This window comes from Alternaria burnsii (genome assembly GCF_013036055.1).
Source record: "Alternaria burnsii strain CBS107.38 chromosome Unknown 732, whole genome shotgun sequence".
NCBI classification, from domain to species: Eukaryota; Fungi; Ascomycota; class Dothideomycetes; order Pleosporales; family Pleosporaceae; genus Alternaria; species Alternaria burnsii.
The window spans coordinates 941,544-961,823 of NW_024066113.1; the positions used below are offsets into that span (position 1 = coordinate 941,544).

Sequence of the window (20,280 nt, forward strand, 5' to 3'; positions counted from 1 at the left end):
GCACTGCATGTGCGGTGCGATGTGAAGTCGTCGTAGACAGAGTGTCATGGTCATTCTCAGCATGTCATGGCGCCTCTCGGACCCTCCGACGTCGGCCTATCTTATCGTGCACGCTAAAATTTTGGGAAGTTGCGTCACGGCGAACAGTCACTTGTCGTGCATCGGACGAGGCCTTGAACTTGTTTGTAGATTGCAATGGCTTCACGAATGGCTTCCAAGCGCATATGCGCTGCATTGCGCACGTCGCGCGCCAACTACACGTCGGCGCGGTTTGCTTCGGCAGCCTCTGCAGTTAGGGGATCCAGTCTACCACAGGATGTAAAGGATGCCATAGCCGTGAGTAACAGCCACTTTGCACTCCTTTGAAGCTTTCCATAATGACTCGGTATAGCGCGATTCTACACTGGCCACGCCCGACCCGTCCTCGTCCTCCAAGACAGCCGGCCTGGTCAACCAGCAGCTACCGTACATGGTCCCAACCTATGTACGACCACCGCCCATGTTCGAGAAGGGAGAGGGGTGCTACATGTGGGACATCGAGAACAGGAGGTACCTGGACTTCACAGCTGGTATTGCCGTCAATGCGCTCGGGCACTGCGACGCTGGGGTAGCCCAGGTCATTGGAGAACAGGTGCGTCTGCCACCACTACCAAAGATACAGCCAACTGACAACTGTACAGGCCAAGCAACTCATGCACACTTCAAACCTCTACCACAACCCGCACACCGGCTTGCTGTCCAAGCAGCTCATTCAGCTCACACACGCGACCGGGGGCTTCGCCAGCGCGACTCGCACCTTCATCTGCAACAGCGGTTCCGAAGCCAACGAAGCTGCCATAAAGTTCGCGCGCAAGGTTGGCAAGTCAATGTCACCAGACAAGGACAAGCATGACTTTGTATCTTTCCACAACTCATTCCATGGCCGCACTATGGGAAGTCTGAGCGCGACACCAAACCCCAAGTACCAGACACCATTTTCCCCAATGGTGCCCGGCTTCAAGTACGGCACCTTCAACGACGTCAACGCCGTCAACGAGCTAGTCACCGATGCCACATGTGGTGTCATTGTCGAGCCAATCCAGGGAGAGGGTGGCGTAAACGTCGCAACGCCCGAGTTTCTTCTCGCGCTGCGAAAGAGATGCACACAAGTCGGCGCAGTACTCATCTTCGACGAGATCCAATGCGGCCTGGGCCGAACAGGTACTTTCTGGGCACATGCAGGCTATCCCAAGGAATGCCACCCCGACATTGTCACCACGGCCAAGGCACTTGGCAATGGTTTCCCTATCGGCGCCACTATCGTCAACGATTTTGTCTGCGAACACATCAAGACTGGTGACCACGGCACCACCTTCGGCGGCAACCCTCTCGGATCGCGTGTCGCTTCATACATCCTCTCTCGTCTGTCATCGCCAGACATTCTCGACTCGATACCCGCTAAAGAGCAAGCATTCCGCAGACACTTTGATATTTTGCGAAAGCGCTTCTCAAGCCAGATCAAGGAAGTCAGAGGCAAGGGACTTATCCTAGGCCTTCAACTCGATGTAGATCCCACGCCCATCGTTACCGCTGCTCGTGAAAGAGGTCTCCTGATCATCACCTGTGGTACAAACACCTTGAGGTTTGTCCCACCACTTGTCATCAGCGAAGCAGAAATCGAGGAGGGTATGCAAATCCTGAGCCAGGCCATGGAGAGTGTATGGGTCAAGCACGATGACGTCGAGGGTACGGATGGTCAACAGGAGATGCGATAATGCACGTCCTGGTTAGCATGGCGTTCATCGGCGTTCTAGACAGGTAGCATTGTACATATTTCACCAAAATGGCATGAGGCAGATGAATTTGAAGTGTATCCAGAGGAGTGTATTATTGATGTTCGCGCTCAGATACGGTATTGCATTGAAGCAGTAAGAACAGAAGTCGAAGCCAAGAATGACGGGTATAGATGAAAAGAAGAAACGCTCCATCGTCACTGGAGGTGGATGAGCCTACAATTGTACGCAGAACGTGAAATACAGGCCGTCGTACCTTAACCATTGCCGAAGATACTAGCCGATGGCGCGAATGAGGTTGCACCAGCCGCTGACATACTACCATCGTGAGTTTGCCCTCGCAGTGGCAAGCCACGATCCGAGTCGGTCCCAGAGGATGTCGTCGCAATGTGCGCATCATGCACGTTATTCAACTTGCCTTTTCTTGCACCCTTGGAAGTCTTTGCCTTCTTCTGCGGTGCATTTTCGGTCTTCTTCTCTGCAACTCCATACCGATGGTACCTGTGCCGGTTCGGGCGCCCAAAAACTTGCTGCGGTGTCTGCAATAGTGCGAAGCTTGAGACGCCTTCGCCCTCGTCGTCCCCTACAGACAGTATCTGGGCGTTCTGAATAATCTCAACGATGCCAGCATCGTCCTCAAGCTCTTTGGCTTCTTGATGATCAGCACGAGACATCTTCTTCGCGCGATCGAAGATTGCATGCTCAATCGTGTTTTCAAGAACAAGAGTTTCAACGAGCACTTCTTTCGTCTGTCCAATGCGATGGGCTCGTTTGATGGCTTGGGCCTCGATGTTAGGCCTATTGATTGGGTTCACGATGAGCACAACGCTCGCCGCATTCAGATTCAACCCCAGAGCACCACACGCGACGTCGATGAGCAAGACACGAACGTCAGGATCCTCGTTGAATAAGCGTACGTACTCAGATCGTAGAGTGTTGTTCAGTGTTCTGGCGTAGATGCGGTGGTTGACATACATCGACTCGAGGCATTGGGCAATATAGAACGCCGCGTTATCCCCGTCATAGAAGATGATAATTTTATCTTCCGCCTGATGTTTCATCACCTTATCTAAGAGATAGGTAAGCTTGGCTGACGTCGTACCCACGATACGTGTGTTCCGCAGACTCGAGTCTTTGGCAAGTTCCGCTGTCTCGTCGTCAAAGGTGAGCTTTCGTTTCTTCGAGCGAATAGGTGATGCACTGTCTATGTGATCTTTGATGCCATTTGCGGGCTTGGCTCCTGTTGTTTTTGGAGGAGAAGCTTTGCTTGTAATAATCGATGCCCGTCGACTAGTCAGTGGCTGCACCAACGAAGTTGGAACTCCAGTCCTTTGCAAGGGCGCGCCATCGACCATACCCTCGCTCGACTCTTTGGCCTTGCTCTCTTCCTCAGCCATCGCGATAGCCTTTGCTTTCGCAGCATACCCAACAGCCTCCAGTCCGGCAGCGGGATCCAGCGAGCGTATGCTGCTATCGACATAAAGTTGACCTTCAATGAGTTGTGTGGCTCCGATCATGATAGGCTTCGCCGGGTAAACAAGTGCGAAAGCCTCTTGAGCCTCCTTTGGCCAACTCTCGACAGCTACGCCTACCTCATGAGATGTGCTCAATGCCATCCATTCGGCGGAAGCTGTAAGTTTTGATACGACTTGGCTGCTCTCCAAGAGGGATTTTGCGTCATTAAGGGAGCAACTTTTGTCCTCTTTCGCAAGGTACTTGTGAGTAGTCTCAAGCGTGGAGACTACATCAGAAAGACTGAATCCAGTCCATGTAAAGTTAGACTGACGTAAATTCCTGATGAGGCTATGACGGGCTTTGACGCTGTTTTTGTGAAAGAGGTAGTCGACATCTGTCCTTTCACTTGTAATGGCGTTCGCTCGGAGGACTTGAACGAAGAGGTTGGCTATCATTTTATCAAACCAACATGGCTTGAGATAGACAACCCGGTGTCTCATCGGGGGTAAAATGATATCTTTCTCAACATCTTCCGGTCGTGTTTTCACGACCAAGCCTTCCAGCGTTCGGCTAAAACACGATGAAAATCCGGAGTAGGTCTTTCTGTAGTGGTGCTCGTGACGGTAGATGTATTCGTCCCAATCGAGTCTAGCTTCAGAGTTGTCGCACCAAGGTCTGACCATGAGAAAGTTTGAAGCGAGCATGCCTAGAGCCTTTGCAGCTTTGGTATCTGCGTTGAACTCGAACGATTTCCTCTGGTCGATAGCGAGCTCGCGCTGCAAAGCATGGTCGCTTTCCACGTCAACTGTGGACATATCCACCTCCACACCCACTAGATCCTTCGCAGGTGCTGTGAAAAAAATGTCAGTCTACGTGTAAATGAGGAACTCTCCTTTGTGACTTACTCCCTGACACAACCCAGCGTCTCTCGGCCTGTATCTGTTTAGCAACCAGTACAGCATTCGAAACAGAGCTCGAGAATGAATGGCCTTCGTCGATGATGATACGTAGCCAATGTATCTTCTTCAATGGGGATTCGTAGACTCTATCAGTGTCAACACAGCTACAATCGGGTATCCTGGTTGCTCCTATGTAAGGGCAGTTGCAAACACGAGAGACACCCGAGACCATACGTCGTCCAAGTTCGTCTTGGCCGTCCTGTATCTCCTGTTCGAAGCGGTTGCGAGTAAACAAAACCACATCGAACTTCATGAGTTCGGTAGGAGCTGGCAATTCGCTCCGGAACTCCATAGTCTCGTTAGGTTGTTGAGATATCTTGGCCTTACTTGAGCGCTTGGGCACAGAATCCACCACGAGGATCTTCAGTCCACCTTGAAGAACATGCTTCTGTATCTCCGACTGCCACTGATGCAGCAAGTTCCGAGGCACAATAATGATGGTAGCGGAAGAGAGCACCAATTGGCGCGGTAGTGGTATGCGGGTGTTCCTATTCATACGTGGGAGATCTGGTGGTATCTCATAGAATGGGATGTCTCGGTCAAGAGCTTCCATGAACCTCGTCATATCCCCCGCACCGTTTGCCTCAGATTGCTCGAAAAAAGCTTTGGCTGGGATAGAATGCCGGCCCGCGGCGGAGATCGCCATATCTGCCAATGATCCAGGTCGATTTCGGGAAGGAGGTACTGGCCGGTATGCAGCGGGCATTCTAGGAAGATGGTTTTTACTTGCCAATATAACAGCTAGGCAGATGACTGTCTTTCCTAAGCCCATAGTTTCTGCTAGAATACCGCAACGGTTCGTTTCGTAGTAGCGCGGCTCCTGCAAAAATGATCCATCTCGAGCCCCGAAGTAAAACCTCTTTCCGTTTGGTGCGGTGCGAATCTCCAACCGTGGATCAAGCTGCAACTGTGGCGAGGCTTCTCGTTGCAGCATCAAGCTCGCCGAACGTGTCTGATAAGCGTAAAGCCTGGTTTTGAGCCCCGGCAGCGCCTGTTCGCCAAGATCCGACCACTCAGATACCGCTGCAGATTCTAGTACGTCTTGTACAGCAGCACGTGTATAACGACACTTGATTGCCGCTAAATTTGGCGCAGGGGATGGTAGCTTGTTGAACAGGTAATACAACGAGGACGGTTCTGCGCTGGCCCAAGGATCAAAGTAACATATCTCACCCTGCCTGTAGTCACCGTTCCAGGAAGTCGATGAGATATCGATCTTTTGTAGGAGTTGTCGCAAAGCCGTCTTCAAACTCTTGCTATTCCGGTCGATAAATCGACGACCCCAGTCTTCTGGTAACAAGTAGACGCGGAGGAGACTTCGAAGAGAAGCGCTGTTGAGCGTTTTATTATGGAAAAACAAGCGAATCCAGCGGGCTTCCAACAGTCTCGATGCTTCTGTGCCAATAACTGTTTTGACTTCGTCCGGAAGTTCGCGGTACAGTAGTTCAATCCAATCGCCACTCGATGGTGAAGCTGATATGATATCGATAGGGTGCTCGATGTGAAGGCAGCCAAGAGCGATGTACTGATCCATGTCTTGTGCCTTGGTCTCCGCACTTTTGATATTATTGTCGGTTGGTGAGAGCGCTGGAGTAACTGGCGTAGACTCTCCGGTCGCTGCAGAGGCAGACGCTGAAGACACAGACCTAGCTTCTTCACGGTCGTTCATCTCTTTATCAGCCGCGTTATCCATTTTCTTGTGTGTCGCTCGATGGTCATGTCTGGCCACTGCCCATGGATTGGCCAACTCAATTGATGATAGTCCAACCATCACAAACGTGTATCACCATTGGAGTCGACAGGAGCAGCCGAAAATCCTAAGCGGTTTAGCACCAGATCACGGATCGAGAATGGTTGTCAGTGAGCGGATAGATAGAGATGAGAGGCAACCGCCAAGTAGACGGTGTTAGCGTTTCGCGCTAATGCTTTGGGTTAGCGCGGATGGTCAAAATGAGGGTTGACCGGCAGCCGAAATAGGATGGACCTCCTGTTTGGTAGTGATAGATCACTGTGATGATGACATGAGTGGCTCTGTGTTGTTTTCTCGACAGTTGTAAAATGTCAGGGATGTTTCATATCCGGTGGCAATTATGCCTACGTGTGACGCGACTGTAATCAATCCGCGATATTGCAGACCAGGATCAAGCAATGCGTAGACGCGAGCACATATAAAGAGACCTGGAGAGCAAGGTAAATGTCCCCATTGTGTATTCAAATTGTGAATTTGGATTCTTGTGGCAATGCTCTCCTTTTTCGCTCAAGTCTTGCTCATTGTCTCAGGCGTACTTGCGGTGCCAGTTGAGAACGCTGGAAATTCAGCAACCGTAGGCAAGATACGAGGCGTTCGCGATCCGATCTACCACCTGTATCTCCAGGCCAACTCTAAAAATGGTATGCCACCCCTCATCTATCAGCCTGCCTCTTTCTACTTCTCCAGTAGTTTGCCGTTAACACATATAGCATCCATACCCGTCCTGGGCCCCGAAACTGCAGCTGACGAATTTACCATTGGTGGCACAATTCAATCGAAGAAGACAAGTCTGTACCTGAACATAGCGACCACGTCGACAAGCTACAAGCCATTGGTATGGGGGACGACTGGGGATACGACAGCATGGGGGTTGGAGGGTGACACCATTATAACTGCACAAGGTAGCAGCTATGGTCGGCGTAAGCATCCCAGGAGGTGTAGAAGGCACGCTTCGCCCTTTTTGTTGCTAACAAGCGATGTAGAGCTAAATTTCCTCGTATGCAAATCGACGGACGCAAGTTACTACGACTTGTACCTTCAGACCGGAAGCGATGTTCCGAGTGGAAGGACGTGCAGTAATTACCAGACAATACATCTACCGTGTCTGTGCTGAAGATTGTTACTGCTGGGCCACTCGTTGTTGTAGTTCATGCTCTTGAAAGAACAGATACAAAGTAGCAAAGGCAGAAGCTTCGCATCAGGTCGCCGACCTTCGATCACTAATCTAAATGTGATATGAATAGTTTTGTGATCCTCCGCAAATCGATCTTGGAAGACAGCGAGAGAGGCGAGAGATCTGTCCGCGGTAGTGCTAACCACATCGGGTATGGCATGTTTCGAGACCGAAGAGACCCGCCGAGGGGATCCACCGATGATTCGATGATTAGTGACGCATCGACCTTGTTAACTCCGAACAACGTAGCTCTTTCGTTGATGATTAATGGTACGGATGTGGGGAAGATGGTGTTGCATATCACTATCCCCGCTTCCTTTCTTCAAACGTCCATCGATTGAAGCATATCAACAATCATGTCATACAGCAGAATAGGCGTCGTGACCGGCGCGAACAAGGTACTCATACATATCCACGGTCCCTTCGCAGGTACTAAACTGATTCCTATAGGGCATTGGACGCGCAATCGTCCAGCAGCTAGCCCTCCAATATCCCAAGTCGCCGCTTAACAGTGGACCCTTTTTGATATACCTGACAGCTCGTGATCAAGGCAGGGGAGAAGCTGCCGTCAAGGACCTGGAGCAAGATGCGCAGCTCAAGGAGGCAAAGGCATTGAAGGCCGACGGAGGGCTGTCGGAGATTAAATTCCACTTGCTTGATATCACGAGCAGCAGCAGCATCAAAACCCTCGCAGACCACTTGAAGCAGGCGCACGGAGATGGCATTGACTTTGTCATCAACAACGCAGGAATTGCCATGGATGGCTTTAGTGCGTATCGCTTCCCGTACCACGTATTGCTTATGCTAACGGCTACAGACGCTGATATTGTCAAGACAACCCTCGACTGCAATTACTACAAGACGCTCGAGGCATGCCACGCTTTCCTTCCCCTCCTGAAGCCCACGGGCCGCATCGTAAACCTCGGCAGCATGGCTGGTAAACTCAACAAGTACTCCGAAGAAGTCCGTAACCGCTTCCTCGCCTCCAAGACCGAGGAAGATGTCACAAAGATCATGAAGGAGTTCGTTTCTGCTGTGGAGGCTGGCAAAGAGAAGGACGCTGGATTTCCTAGTGCAGGTTATGCTGTGAGCAAGGCGGGAATAATTGGAGGTACACGAGCGCTGGCCAGACAGGAGAAGGAGAAGGGAAGCAAAGTGTTGATCAACGTCTGCTGTCCTGGCTACGTCAATACCGATATGACGAAAGGTGAGAATTTCCCCTGTGCGGACTTCAAAGGAAGCATTAACTAACTTGGCATACCAAATTTAGGCAACGGAACACGAACTGTAGAAGAAGGAGCTCAAACGCCGGTGCTGCTTGCAATCCATGACATTCAGAACAAGACGGGTAGCTTCTGGCAGTACGAGAAGGAGATCGATTGGGTTGGATAGAAGTACAACAGAATAAGAAGAAACACACCCTCCAAGGCTGATCCGCATTTTTGTCTTGTCACCATGCCTGTGATCCGATAGCTAGAAGTTTACACGCATACAAGACACACGCTACAGTTCTCTTACAACAACGAAGTGGAAAGGAGCTTCAACAGCAAGAAGCTTGACGTGTTTACAGGGCTAACACGTCTTGCATTACTAGCGCGGGTCTCTTCTGGCGGAAGAAGCGACGCGTGAGGAAGGGGCGATAGAGGGAGGTGCGTCCCACGTTGAAAGAGCAACTCAGCAAGACTTCCAGACTTCAAACAACTCTGATTATGCATATTCTGTGTACCTGGGTGGAGCTGGGCGACTACTATGACCAGACACCATCAATAGATGTCTCTCAACTTCGCCAAAGGCGAATCTAAGAGGTTGTAGCTGTGAACCGTGCCGGGGAGTGTCTTTAGCTGCAGAGGTGGCAAAAGTCGTGCCTTCCTCCAAGACCAACATGGACCCACTTTTGAGCTCAGCACTGTGCCATCTCGAGCAACACGCGCCTTTTGACTGGAAGAGCGGACTTTAAGGGTATCCGATGAGTGGTGACGCGTAGCTGCTTCGCGTCTTCCTGCAAGACTTCCTGCTCTTTCGTCACACCACTCCACTGCCCACAACCGACACCATGGCCACCAACGTGAGTAAGACTGCACAGCGGAGATGCCGTGCCTGTAAACCATTGACCGGACTAACTCGAGTATCGCAGACTCATGCTACCACAAAGCCAGCGAAGCCAACGCCTCTCGACTGGGTGGGTCGACTGGAAGTTCCTCACACCCTCCGAAAAACTACATTGCCTCGCTCCTTCCATCTCTTTGCTCTTCCATTTCTTCGCTCTTCCACGTCTTGCTCTTCCACGTCACCACCTCCTACCTCTTGCACTTCTCACCTCTCGCACTTTTCACAGCCCATTGTTCCACTACCTATCTCTTTCAACTCCGGTGAGCTGGCAGCCACGCTCTTGTACCCAAGCTAACATATTGTTAAGAAAATCTACCGGGCAGAGAAGAAAGAGAAGAAGGCACATGAACGAGAGCGAAAGCGAAAGTGAGAAGAGGACGCGCAAGATGTGCCGCCTGCGTGAGCTACCTTACCACCATGTTGTGTTGTGAGATCAGGAGACTGATTGAACGTAGCAAGAAGAAGTCGCGCAATGTCCGCCGCCGTATCAAGCAGAAGGCGGACGCTGAGAAGAAAGCTGCCGCCGAGAGAGAAGCCGCCGAATGGCGTTCCACCAGATCAGAGCTCGACTTTGGGGACTGGGACAAGAAGGAAAAGCCCAGGATCACGCTGCCGCTGCGTGGGGCTGAAAAGTCATTATAGTTCTTTGACCATACGTTAGCGGTAGATGAGATTTTCGACGCAGAGCAGTATTCCCATTTGTAGCCACAATATATGGCAATATTTCTCTCGCTTCTCCATCGAAGAAGTCTCCTTGGTGTAGTTGGTTATCACGTGGGTCTCATATCACCAAATATGACTACTATCATAGTAGATATCCCAAGGCCGCCAGTTCGAGTCTGGCAGGGGACAATTTATTTTTTCGTTTTTGCGAGTTCACGCATGTAGAACTTGCCAGGTCATGATTTTTTCGGAATTGTCCGCGATAACGTGTCGCAGGCTCCCCAGGTTACAAGTTTGCAAGGAGTAAGGCAAAAACCAGTCGCGAGGTATTCTTTGACTTGATATTGTTCTTCCCTCGCATTCCCTTTGCGGCAAGGCTGTGCTGCTTGGAAATTTCAGCCGCATTCTCACAACGAGAGTTGGTTAATACATCATCTCAAATATTGTGATTTGGCGGGGAGCACATTGTAGGTTTGAAAGCATGGACACAAAAGCAATTTTTAGCTGATTGAGTTGTGTTGGGGAGCTAGCATGGTCACAGCACGCATCGATGGATGTTTTCCTCGATGCCACCCGCCATCAGCCATCGACGCGTCCCCCCAGCACTCACCATCCTTGGAATGTGCAACGCCCGCCAGCTACACCTGGTATAATCCCGACTGTATTAAAGAATGCAATAGGGGATCTTAGATATACCGAATTATAGAAATTTCTGGCATCCGTCTTCTGTCAGACGCGTCGCACAGCAACAAAATCGTTGTTCACGTGCGGCCGTGATAGATCCGCGTTGCTCAGGGGCTTCCGGATCGATTACGAAACCTGTTGATGTCATGATTCAACGAATATCCGAATCGACCTCATCAGCTACAATCACAACTCATCAAGATTGATAGGCATTCATCTCAACTCAGCGGTTAAATCCTACTAAACTCTAGTCGCATACTATCTGATACGTGAAGATGCCTCAAGCGAAGAGACAGAAGACCGTGCACGATTCCGGCGTTTTCCTGGAGGAGTCGGGCAGTGAGAGCTCAGGTTCTGCTTTTGAGACGGTGCGCACCCACAAGAACGACAAAGAGAAAGGCGCAAAAAGCAAGAACAACAGCACGAATGAGACCCAGTCAAACAAGCCTGCATATCCAGCGCCGTATGATTACGTCTGTATACCTCATCCTTTCTTCGACGTAGAGGACAGGAATTGGCTGAATTGGACATTGGATCCGGACGCCTACATCGAAGACAAATTGGAGGTTTTCGAAAAGCTCTACAAGCCTATTGACGATAAGTTCAGAAAAGATGGTGTCTTCAAAGCACCGCCGAGCAAGTTCCCGGAGCACAAATGGGTGATGATGTGGGATGCTTGGCTGAAGGTGGACTTACTAGGAAGGAAAACCAAATATTGCGATCCTGACGATTTCGGCATGCAGCTATACCAGGACTGGCAAGGATGGGGAATACAGGAGATCTTGGAAAACATGGTATGTGTGAAAATCAACGGAGTATGCTAAAGCTGACAATGAAAAGCTGATCGAGTTCGACGAAAGCTTCCGAGCCAACGATGACCGCATTGAGAAGATGTGGTCGGTGGTTAGCGCAGTGGGCCTCTGGATGAATTGCGATGAAAACATCGACGCGCTCACGAACAACGAAGATGGCGAGACAACCTGCGAGCTATTTGGCGTACTGGGCTGCGCACTACTAACTGTGCTTGCGATCATTGAAGCAGCAGGCGAGCTCAAGCCAGATTCCCGCTTTCTCGACTTGACTCTTGGTATCGCATATTACCTGGAGTTATCGCACGATCTCCCTGCATATGGCATTGAAGGAGAATGTGTAGCTTGGCGCAAAGAAGCCGTCAATTATTTCAAGAAGGGCAAGCTCGATCCCGAGAAGGGAACCTATACAACAAAGCTGCGTATAGAGAAATTGTCCAAAGTAGGCAACTTCGATGGTGACGACGGCGACTACGAGGAAACCAATGGACTTGTTGAGAATGTCATGACTGGGATGACGAGCTCTGAGAGACTTCAGGCTGAGAAAGCGACCGCGAAGCTTGTCGGCAGCTCTGCTGCAAATCCAGTCATGATCCCTGAAGACGACGACGCGAACAAAGAGAACGAAAACCCAGAGGCCACAGGCGACAAGGCTGTCTCTTCGCAACCGACTTCAAGTGGCAAGAGGAAGAGGGGTTTGAGCGATGCAGAGAACTTGAAGGATACGAACAATGGGAAGAAAGACCCATGGCACTGGAATGAGAAGTTCAACGCATACAAGGAGAGGCAAGGTGAAACATTGGGTGGTGAAAAGTATGACATTACCAAGATGACCAGGGCAGACAGAGCAGCTGCGTCGTTCACTGGGAAAGATCCCCTTGCAAAAATTCCGGTGAAGTATCTAAAGGAAAATCTACTGGATGAAGCTTAGTTGTAATGAATAGGATCTGTCAGAGTGTAATGCACGTTTACGATGATATGTGCCAGTTCCTGTTTTCGATGTCTAGGAGGCGTTTTTCAATCTAGACTGCTATTGCACACACCCCCGACTATCCACTGGCCAGATCTCCTCGATAACCCCCTTCCGATACGCATAATAGACATTATGTAAGTTCACCGTCGGATCGATATGGCTAGGTACCATCTCGACCCTATCTCCTATCTTCAACTCTTCACCCTTGCCCTCCTCCCAGGCAAGACTGCCATGCTCATCACCCAAAACCCCATACGTATACCCCGGTGTCTTGCATTCTGCAAGCCCAGAGTCCGTTGTCAGCGACTTGAGTCCTGCATCAATAGTAATGATATTCGCGCCCTGTTTGCTGAGAACTGTAGAGAGGATGGTCAAGCTCTGAGCGTAGTTCGTAGAACCAACGGCGTTGCGATAATCCGTGTCCATGAAGAGGAAAGAACCAGGCTGTACCTCGGTGATTCCAGGGACGGTGACACAGAACTCTGCAGTCCCAGTTCCACCGGTTGTTACTACATCGATGGCATGACCTTCTTTTCTTAGCGCATCGGCAGTAGACGTGAGGATCTTCATGCTCTCAAGACACTGGCTTTTGCGCTCTTCGAGACCATGGACATGTTGCAGGTGGCCTTCGTACCCTTGTACGCCGATGAGTCTGAGATGCTTTGAGCTGGTGACAAAACGAGCTAGTTCCGAAGCTGGTCCCCCGGGTTGCACGCCTGTACGATGCAATCCCACATCGAGATCGATGAGCGTCATAACTGTGCCCTCGAAATCGCTTTCTGATAGTGCTTGTTCAATGGCGCTCGCGCCCTCTTTGCTGTCGACAACTATTCTTACATCCTTGTACTTCTTGACCAATTCCACTAACCTCTTCACCTTCGCAGGACCAATAATCTCACATGTAACCAGCAGATCTGTGAAACCCTTCTCACACATGACTTCCGCCTCGCTGAGTTTCGCCACGCATCCACCTTTTGCACCCGCTGCGACCATCTTCTTCGCAATGATGGCAGATTTTGTGGTCTTGAGGTGTGGACGGATATTGACACCAGTAGGGAGCAGTTGTTTCATGAGTTTACTTAAGTTGGTCTCCATGAGGTCCAAGTCCACGATCATGGATGGCGTGTCTAGCGAGTCCAGTGAGTCACCCACCTTAGGAGAGTACGGCATGGTCGTGTTGTGTACGAGGCGCTGGTAGGACCGATGGTATGCAGAACGTTGTTGGTGGTAAATTGTGAAAGCAGCTCGGCCACGACTCGAAACGCATATATGTCGGAGAATTACGGGCTTAGTCACAACGTATCGGAATGCGAACATCGGACACGGCGCTTGAAGATAGGCGTCAGGAGTGAAAAAGTGGGTTGCTTGATCATGATAACCCGAAATGGCAAGCCGGCGGCCATCCCACCTTCCCGACTGAACACTAGCCTGTAGGTTTACGGACCATTCGTGTTGTACAACCGCGAGGTACCACAGAGGGTATGCATCAGCCTTTTTGTCATGCGTGTATCAATAGAAACTACATTCAGTACGTTCAAGGAGCGTTGAACATAGGTTGCGGTTACGTTGCACTAATCTCATTCTGTACAAGCGATTTCGCCAAACTGAAGTCCAGCCTAGAAACCATCTTCAATAGTCATCTGCAAGTCCGGACGTGGGAGCTCGTTTCTTCTAATATCCACTCAAAAAAGGATCCCGGAGTTGTTCGCCTTTTTTCCTTCTGAGTCATGATCCTACTGAAGGAGATGTGGCGCATACCTTAGGGATAGGTTATTCCATTGGGTAGCACTACTCAAAACGAATGAGCATCCTTCTACGGGCTTGTGCTTAACAGTACTTTCGCATCTGACGAATGAAGCCCGTCAATCCAAAGATGGTGCACCCATTTATCAAGCCTTGCAGCCTTTGTGCCCACTTTGCTGCCACATCGTAACGCTCTTAACCTTCATCTGCCCATCGTCCTTCCACGTAGGCAGCCACTGGTCCTTAGCTTCCCAAAAGTCGAGCTTTGCCCGAGGGCTCCTGTCAATCCATGGCTTGCCGCTCTTGCCATCCTCAAACCAGCCATTTGTTGAGCCAACAGCAAGGTTCATGACAAGATAGAACTCCTGGTCAAAAGGAGCTGTGTTGCCTTTGGTGTGCTTCCATGGATTCTCAAGGCGGGTGCCGTTGGCATCGGCTTGAGGGAAATTACCGTACTTGAAAAACGGCTCATCAAAATGCGTGTACATGACTTGTAGGAGGCGTGTATTGATATAAGTGAAGATGTACTTCTCGCTCCACTAAATGCATGGTCAATACTGTCGCGCACGATAACATGTAAAGGAAAGTAGGGGTATTACCTCAACACCAAAGGTGTTGTAGTCGGCTGCATATGTAGTGTGCAGCGCCTGGCGCTTGACATTGTTGCGCCACCAACCATTGTGGTTGGCGTCGGGGCCGAAGTGCAGCGTGCTCGAGACGACGTTGTTGCCGCCTTGCGCATAACCTGGAGCATTGCCGCGGGACTCCGCGATATCGATCTCACCAGAACGAGGCCAGGCGCCGTATACGTTATCCTTGGGCAACATCCAGATGGCGGGCCACAGCCAGTCACCAGTGGGCATCTTGGCGACGACTTCGACGCGGCCGTACTTGATTGAAGCACCAAGTTTGGTATTGATTCGGCCAGATTTGACAGGATTGACAATTGTACCGTTAGTTGTGTTGGTAGTGGCAACGCAGTCGGTCCAGTCGGAGCCAGTGCATCCCTGTCCACGGAGATCGATGATGTAGTTGCTGCCGATGAATGTTTCGTCCTGGATTGTTGGCTTTATAACGAGCTCGCCGTTCTTGATGAAAACGTTCTCGTCTGTACCTGTAGTCATCTCGAATTGGCCGTTGCTACAAACATCAATCAGTCCAGGTGTAACAATGGTTCGAGGCAACATACCCATAGCCGCCCAGCTCGACTTCCTTAGTCCAGACGTTCTCGTTCAGCGTGGTGAAATTGTCATGGTAGATCTCGCAGTATTTGTGCCTGCCTATGACTCTGAAGCCGTCCCAGATCATGATAGCCACTACCATAAAACCGAGTCCAAGCCCGATGAGAGGAAGGATTGTACCCCATTTCTGCCTGGGGTGCGGCTTGTCGAGCCACGGCATCTGCACATCTTCGGGCTTAACCCGTCGTGAGCGGAAATACTGACCTGGTACGGGTCCGTAATGGAAGCCAGAGCCTGTGGCTTGCTTGCCCTTGAAGGCTTGCCTGCTGTTGGTGCTTTTGGATTTGTGGACTTTCTCTGAAGGGCCCCCCGAGCGGGCTACAGGGGTGATGATGTCAGGGGTTTCTGTGAGGTTCTGCATAATGTGCTGGTGTTATAGTATAGGAGGAGAGAATAATGTAAAGTAGTAGACTTTTTGTAGCAGGCAAATTCGATATTCGCCTAATACGAAACTTACCACACGTGTACGCATCGGGAACCCTGTGGCCAGTAGACAGTATTTCAATGTACTTACAGAGCGCATGTTCGCATAGCGTAAGCCTGACTGAATGTTCAATGGGGGGTCCAATCCAATTACGCGACAGAGCGACCGAGTCCCTTGGTACGAGTAGATCCCGTTCGCCAGGCTCCACAGTAAAGAGAACATGTTTCCTTCGAACCATAAGACAGATATGGTGATTGTTGGTCTTGTGTGGGTACTTGTGGAAAAGATTGACGGCTGAGAACCGGCGATTGGATGAGCCACTCAGCACGAAAAGGCTCGATTTTTCGACAGTTGTATCTACCACCGAAAGCACCTTACAGGCATTCGTCGTGTCTCAAGATGACGACAGGATCATGTAACAAATAGCGAATACCTCTAGGTTGTGAAATAGGTTTTTCTGTTGAGAGATACAGATCAGTGAAACCGAACCTTTATTCTTTCGTAATTTGAGCGCATCAGCGCCCTCAGCACTCTGAAGTAACAGCTGCACCGAAGGGACATGTCGCGCTCAAGACGCCCACGACCACAGCGCGTCGCTTGTTTCGCCCACGCATCTATGCGCCCACTGCCAGACTCAAGTATATGCCCCACACGACACCCACAGAGCAGCCAAAGAGGACCCTCTTGTCTACTGGCACCCACAAGAAGCTGATAAGGCTTATCGCAGGCCAAAACTTGTATCCGTCCTTCATCATTGGCCATAGCTTGTTCGCGCAGTCGCTCGTAACCACGTCCATGGCGTTGACGCCAGATTTCCCCTGCGCATTGACATAACCCATATATGCCAAGAACATGAGTGTATTGACGACTGCGCCGATGGTCTGATCAAGCAGGAACTTGATCAGGACGTTGGTCTTGTTGAGGGACGTCTTGGCGGGATCGGATTTCGAGCCTGGCTTCTCGGACGGTGGAGCAGCAGAGGGCACATTGGTAGGAAATTGCTCTTCTAGGTAGCCTTGCCAGACAATGTTTGGCGGGGTGCTGAGTACGCTGAAGAGCGCGAACTTGAAGACTGTGGCATAATTGAGCGCAAAAGGCGTCTGGGCACGTGTCAGCTACAGGCACCAAAGAATCACAAATTGCGCAACTGTGCGTACGCCGTCTTGATACGACGATATGGCTTGCGCAAGCACATTCGAAGTTATGCTGAGCACTGCGCCCTGCAGGGTCTGCGATACTATCGACATGATTTCGTTGTTGATCAGGTGTACAAATATCCACAGCCGCGATTGAACAATGGAAAAGGAGGATGAAATTTATCGCAGGTAGGATAAATGCAGAAGAGGAGGCGTGAGGCGTGCGTAGGGTTATGTGTATCAATGTGGCCAGCACATCGACTATTTTCGGGAGTATCAACAATGTTTCGCCCGTGGCAAGTCGCGTCCCGCCATCCCGCCATCCCAGCCCGCGTCCGCCCGTGACGTCAATCAAGACGTGCAGCCCAACACCGCGTTAATTAGGACCGCTTTTCCATAGTACCTTGCCTTGCAGCTCCTTCTCATGAATGGCCCAATGGCAGTGTCGATGCGTACTTCCTGAACTGCTGGATTGCACCTGAAGAATAGTCAGACCGTCGCAAAACGACTAGTACGCCATCTTACGTCCTGAAGGAATCGCTGCAGAGTAGAACAAGGTATCCAGTCGCAAACGATGTTGGACCTAGCCGATAGAAGTTTCATGTAGCTAATCTAACTTATACCCAATCTTGAACCTCATTCGACCGCGCGGGCATCTTAACAGGCTGATAGCGCGAAACCATAGGCCAATACAATCTTGAACAAAGACAATAAGCCATTCGCACTGACAGGACCCTTTCGTGATCACACCCACATTGGCGTCTCACCCAAGTGTAATTTCTACCTTATCCTTTGCCTCGCTCTCCCAAACGTCCTTCCTCACTCTTCCAAGCGCTTTGCGATATGCAGCTCCTTCCACCCGTCTTACCCAGAGTACATTGACGAACTCGTACAGCCCTTGCTTCCAGCCGCAATCTTCTTGGTACCATTCGTCAAAGCTTCGAGCATCGATTTCCCAATCTTCGACCGAACCAGCAGATATCTCAATAAGCTCACATAGCTCATCTCCCATCCGAGCCGGGTCGTAAAGCGCATCCGCGACTTCAGTGTGCAAGGGTGTAGTAAATGAGAAGCTCGGAAGAGATTTAGAGGTATCCCGAGAACGGTGTTTTAGGGCTGGGGCTGACGAGGTTGAAGTTTCGTCACGCGCATGCGAAGGTATAAAATTGAGTCGGAGACATCCAGCCCAACGACCAGAATCTGTAAGAAGTTGTATGGAAGGACAGCCTGACGTCGTGTTGAGGAATTCTTTGCCCAGTATAAGGAAGGCGTGTTTCGTAATACAATGTAGAAACCGAGCGTTTACCACAGGTTGCCGGGGGCTTGTCTGGTCCAAAATTGGGATGGGGAAGCGAAAGGGTACGGAAGGGTCACACGAATGTCGAACTACATATCCGTCCTCTCCCAAGCTTGTAGACAAGGTCCATCCTGGAGGGAGGCTATCTCCCGGTTTGGTGAACGCTGGCCGCCTAAATTGCAAAGGCATAGTGATCAGAGAACGCTCCGACGTCAGCGTTTTTGAATACGTCCATTGAATAGTACTGATGGTCCGCCAGGAAGTGTATTGTGGTATATCTGAGAGAGGCCAATACTCGAATTGGTAATTGGCAGCACTTTTCCAGCTCTCTAAGTTGATAATGCCTTCCCATCCTGCCCAAGACCATGAAGGTAAGATTGTTTCGCCAGCAGACAGTCTTCGCGGTTTTCGCCTCTTTAGGAATGCCCATGGTTGCCACAATAGCGCGGCGTCAAAACACATTGTTGGTAGACCAGATATGAAACCTCCTGGGAACACGCTGCTCAAATGTGCCAGACAACTGGCGAACGCATCAAGAACATCTTCCGGGAAGGTCAAGTCCCGTTCATTGAATAGAGTCATGAGCCTTGTGTATCGAATCATATCTGGCCAAGGTGAATCATTGAGACCAGCAACAGGTACATCCATTTCAGTTGCAGAAGCATGAGAGTTTGGTGTTGGGGTGTGTGAAGGAGCGAGTGTAAGTCGGGATATATCCTGGCACTCATGCCAGGAAGCACATAGACATTCCCAATTGACTGTATCGCTTTGGAAGATGGCCCTTCGTGTAGAGAATATGTATTCCTGAAAAGTCCAGCCTCGCGAATACCACTTGGTTTGCATGAGTGATATCGCTTGATCAAGCATATATTTTGCGCAATCTAGATGTTGTCCGTCTGCCCTTTTCTTCTCTTGTTTTGAAGGAGAATCACCATGAACAAGCGCCATTCTACGATGTCCATAAAGACTCAGGCTCGCTTCTTCGTTCTGAGCTGCGACTAAAGTAAAGAGTGAACCTGCATATATCTCTCCCATGGCACTTAGTTGATGGTGTTTAGTTGCGTCATCGTCTTGGATGATTGTGATCCGATCCACCCATAGATAAGGAAGCCCCAAATCCCTGATCAGATTGATGGCGTCCCTGATAAGACTAGGTAGCGATATGATCCCGTTGTAGAGTCCGTTATGCTCTTGAAGCTCTTTCAGGTTCGATATCGTGGCGCAAGCTGAAGCCTCTGCCCCACTCCAAACATAGCTCAAGGCAACATAACGTGGGCGTTCGGGCGCCGCCACCAAACACCCTCGCTCAACATCAATCAAATAGGACGGAAATGGCGAGTGCATCTGTGAGGTTCTGCTACCATGGCAGCGTATTCCATGTAGTTTTTCGCAACGATCTATCCACGTTTGGATGATGCCGACATCCATAATCGTAGCGTCCTGAGCTAACACACTAGTGTCTGCCTCTGGGTTCCTCTTCTCAATGTAAGGAAGAAAAGGGACGAGGTGAGTAGGCATATTCTTCCATGACACATCGGTGTTCCTGGGCGACGCTGTGCGGCAATGGCGTCGTCGGGTCTCTGGGAAGTGCACCGCCGAAGACACCGTTTGGCGAGCGAGTTCTTCAGCTGTGTCGGGGATCCATAGCTCCATCTGATGGTGCAACGGGGGAATTCCAATCCAGCCCTCTTGGGGAACTATACTCGTGCCAGTAGCCTCAGTCGTTACTGCTTGCTTGTCTTCCTGCATTCTGCACTCTGCTGCTACCATGTCCATGGTCTGTATTAGGCCCGGACGCGAGGCGCCTTTTTCAATATAGTTATTGACCGGATGCTCATATGGCATACACATAATTCGATCCTCTACGTGATCTGCTCTCAGGCGCCTCTTTCTTTCAAACTCGCTGTGCACAAATTTGCTCGATATTTTATCAGGTCCGAAGATCCCAATGCCTCTTCCACAACGGTGGAGATGGGTTCATTAACATTGAAGACGACATCGTTGGCAGCGAAGAGATATCCGAGTGGTGACGCAAAGTGAGGGGTATGACCCCGGTGACAGGGGCAGCCAGAACTGGTTAATGAACTCTTT

General features: G+C 50.4%; 8 protein-coding genes across 8 annotated transcripts; 3 read left to right on the top strand and 5 right to left on the bottom strand.

Annotated features, from left to right (window-relative positions):
* Positions 1-195: 195 nt before the first annotated feature.
* On the top strand, positions 196-1,754 carry GT037_005785 (acetylornithine mitochondrial precursor; the record flags this gene model as incomplete). Its single annotated transcript, XM_038930832.1, has 3 exons — positions 196-336; positions 392-631; positions 681-1,754. The coding sequence occupies 3 exons, from the start codon at positions 196-198 to the stop codon at positions 1,752-1,754; spliced, it is 1,455 nt and encodes a 484-aa protein (XP_038786521.1).
* A 275-nt stretch (positions 1,755-2,029) lies between these two features.
* On the bottom strand, positions 2,030-5,957 carry GT037_005786 (uncharacterized protein; the record flags this gene model as incomplete). Its single annotated transcript, XM_038930833.1, has 2 exons — positions 2,030-4,077; positions 4,133-5,957. 2 exons carry the CDS (start codon positions 5,955-5,957, stop codon positions 2,030-2,032), a joined length of 3,873 nt encoding a protein of 1,290 aa, XP_038786522.1.
* Positions 5,958-6,426: 469 nt separating this feature from the next.
* Positions 6,427-8,502, top strand: GT037_005787 (uncharacterized protein; the record flags this gene model as incomplete). The annotated part of the gene is made up of 5 exons (XM_038930834.1): positions 6,427-6,856; positions 6,920-6,933; positions 7,561-7,879; positions 7,928-8,317; positions 8,381-8,502. The coding sequence occupies 5 exons, from the start codon at positions 6,427-6,429 to the stop codon at positions 8,500-8,502; spliced, it is 1,275 nt and encodes a 424-aa protein (XP_038786523.1).
* A 661-nt stretch (positions 8,503-9,163) lies between these two features.
* On the top strand, positions 9,164-12,306 carry GT037_005788 (uncharacterized protein; the record flags this gene model as incomplete). The annotated part of the gene is made up of 3 exons (XM_038930835.1): positions 9,164-9,289; positions 10,842-11,360; positions 11,407-12,306. 3 exons carry the CDS (start codon positions 9,164-9,166, stop codon positions 12,304-12,306), a joined length of 1,545 nt encoding a protein of 514 aa, XP_038786524.1.
* Positions 12,307-12,405: 99 nt separating this feature from the next.
* GT037_005789 (uncharacterized protein) lies at positions 12,406-13,518 on the bottom strand (the record flags this gene model as incomplete). The annotated part of the gene is made up of 1 exon (XM_038930836.1): positions 12,406-13,518. The coding sequence occupies one exon, from the start codon at positions 13,516-13,518 to the stop codon at positions 12,406-12,408; it is 1,113 nt and encodes a 370-aa protein (XP_038786525.1).
* A 719-nt stretch (positions 13,519-14,237) lies between these two features.
* On the bottom strand, positions 14,238-15,693 carry GT037_005790 (glycoside hydrolase family 16 protein; the record flags this gene model as incomplete). The annotated part of the gene is made up of 3 exons (XM_038930837.1): positions 14,238-14,630; positions 14,691-15,231; positions 15,281-15,693. 3 exons carry the CDS (start codon positions 15,691-15,693, stop codon positions 14,238-14,240), a joined length of 1,347 nt encoding a protein of 448 aa, XP_038786526.1.
* A 677-nt stretch (positions 15,694-16,370) lies between these two features.
* GT037_005791 (uncharacterized protein) lies at positions 16,371-17,003 on the bottom strand (the record flags this gene model as incomplete). The annotated part of the gene is made up of 2 exons (XM_038930838.1): positions 16,371-16,856; positions 16,914-17,003. The coding sequence occupies 2 exons, from the start codon at positions 17,001-17,003 to the stop codon at positions 16,371-16,373; spliced, it is 576 nt and encodes a 191-aa protein (XP_038786527.1).
* A 708-nt stretch (positions 17,004-17,711) lies between these two features.
* GT037_005792 (uncharacterized protein) lies at positions 17,712-19,965 on the bottom strand (the record flags this gene model as incomplete). Its single annotated transcript, XM_038930839.1, has 2 exons — positions 17,712-17,714; positions 17,761-19,965. The coding sequence occupies 2 exons, from the start codon at positions 19,963-19,965 to the stop codon at positions 17,712-17,714; spliced, it is 2,208 nt and encodes a 735-aa protein (XP_038786528.1).
* Between the last annotated feature and the right edge of the window lie 315 nt (positions 19,966-20,280).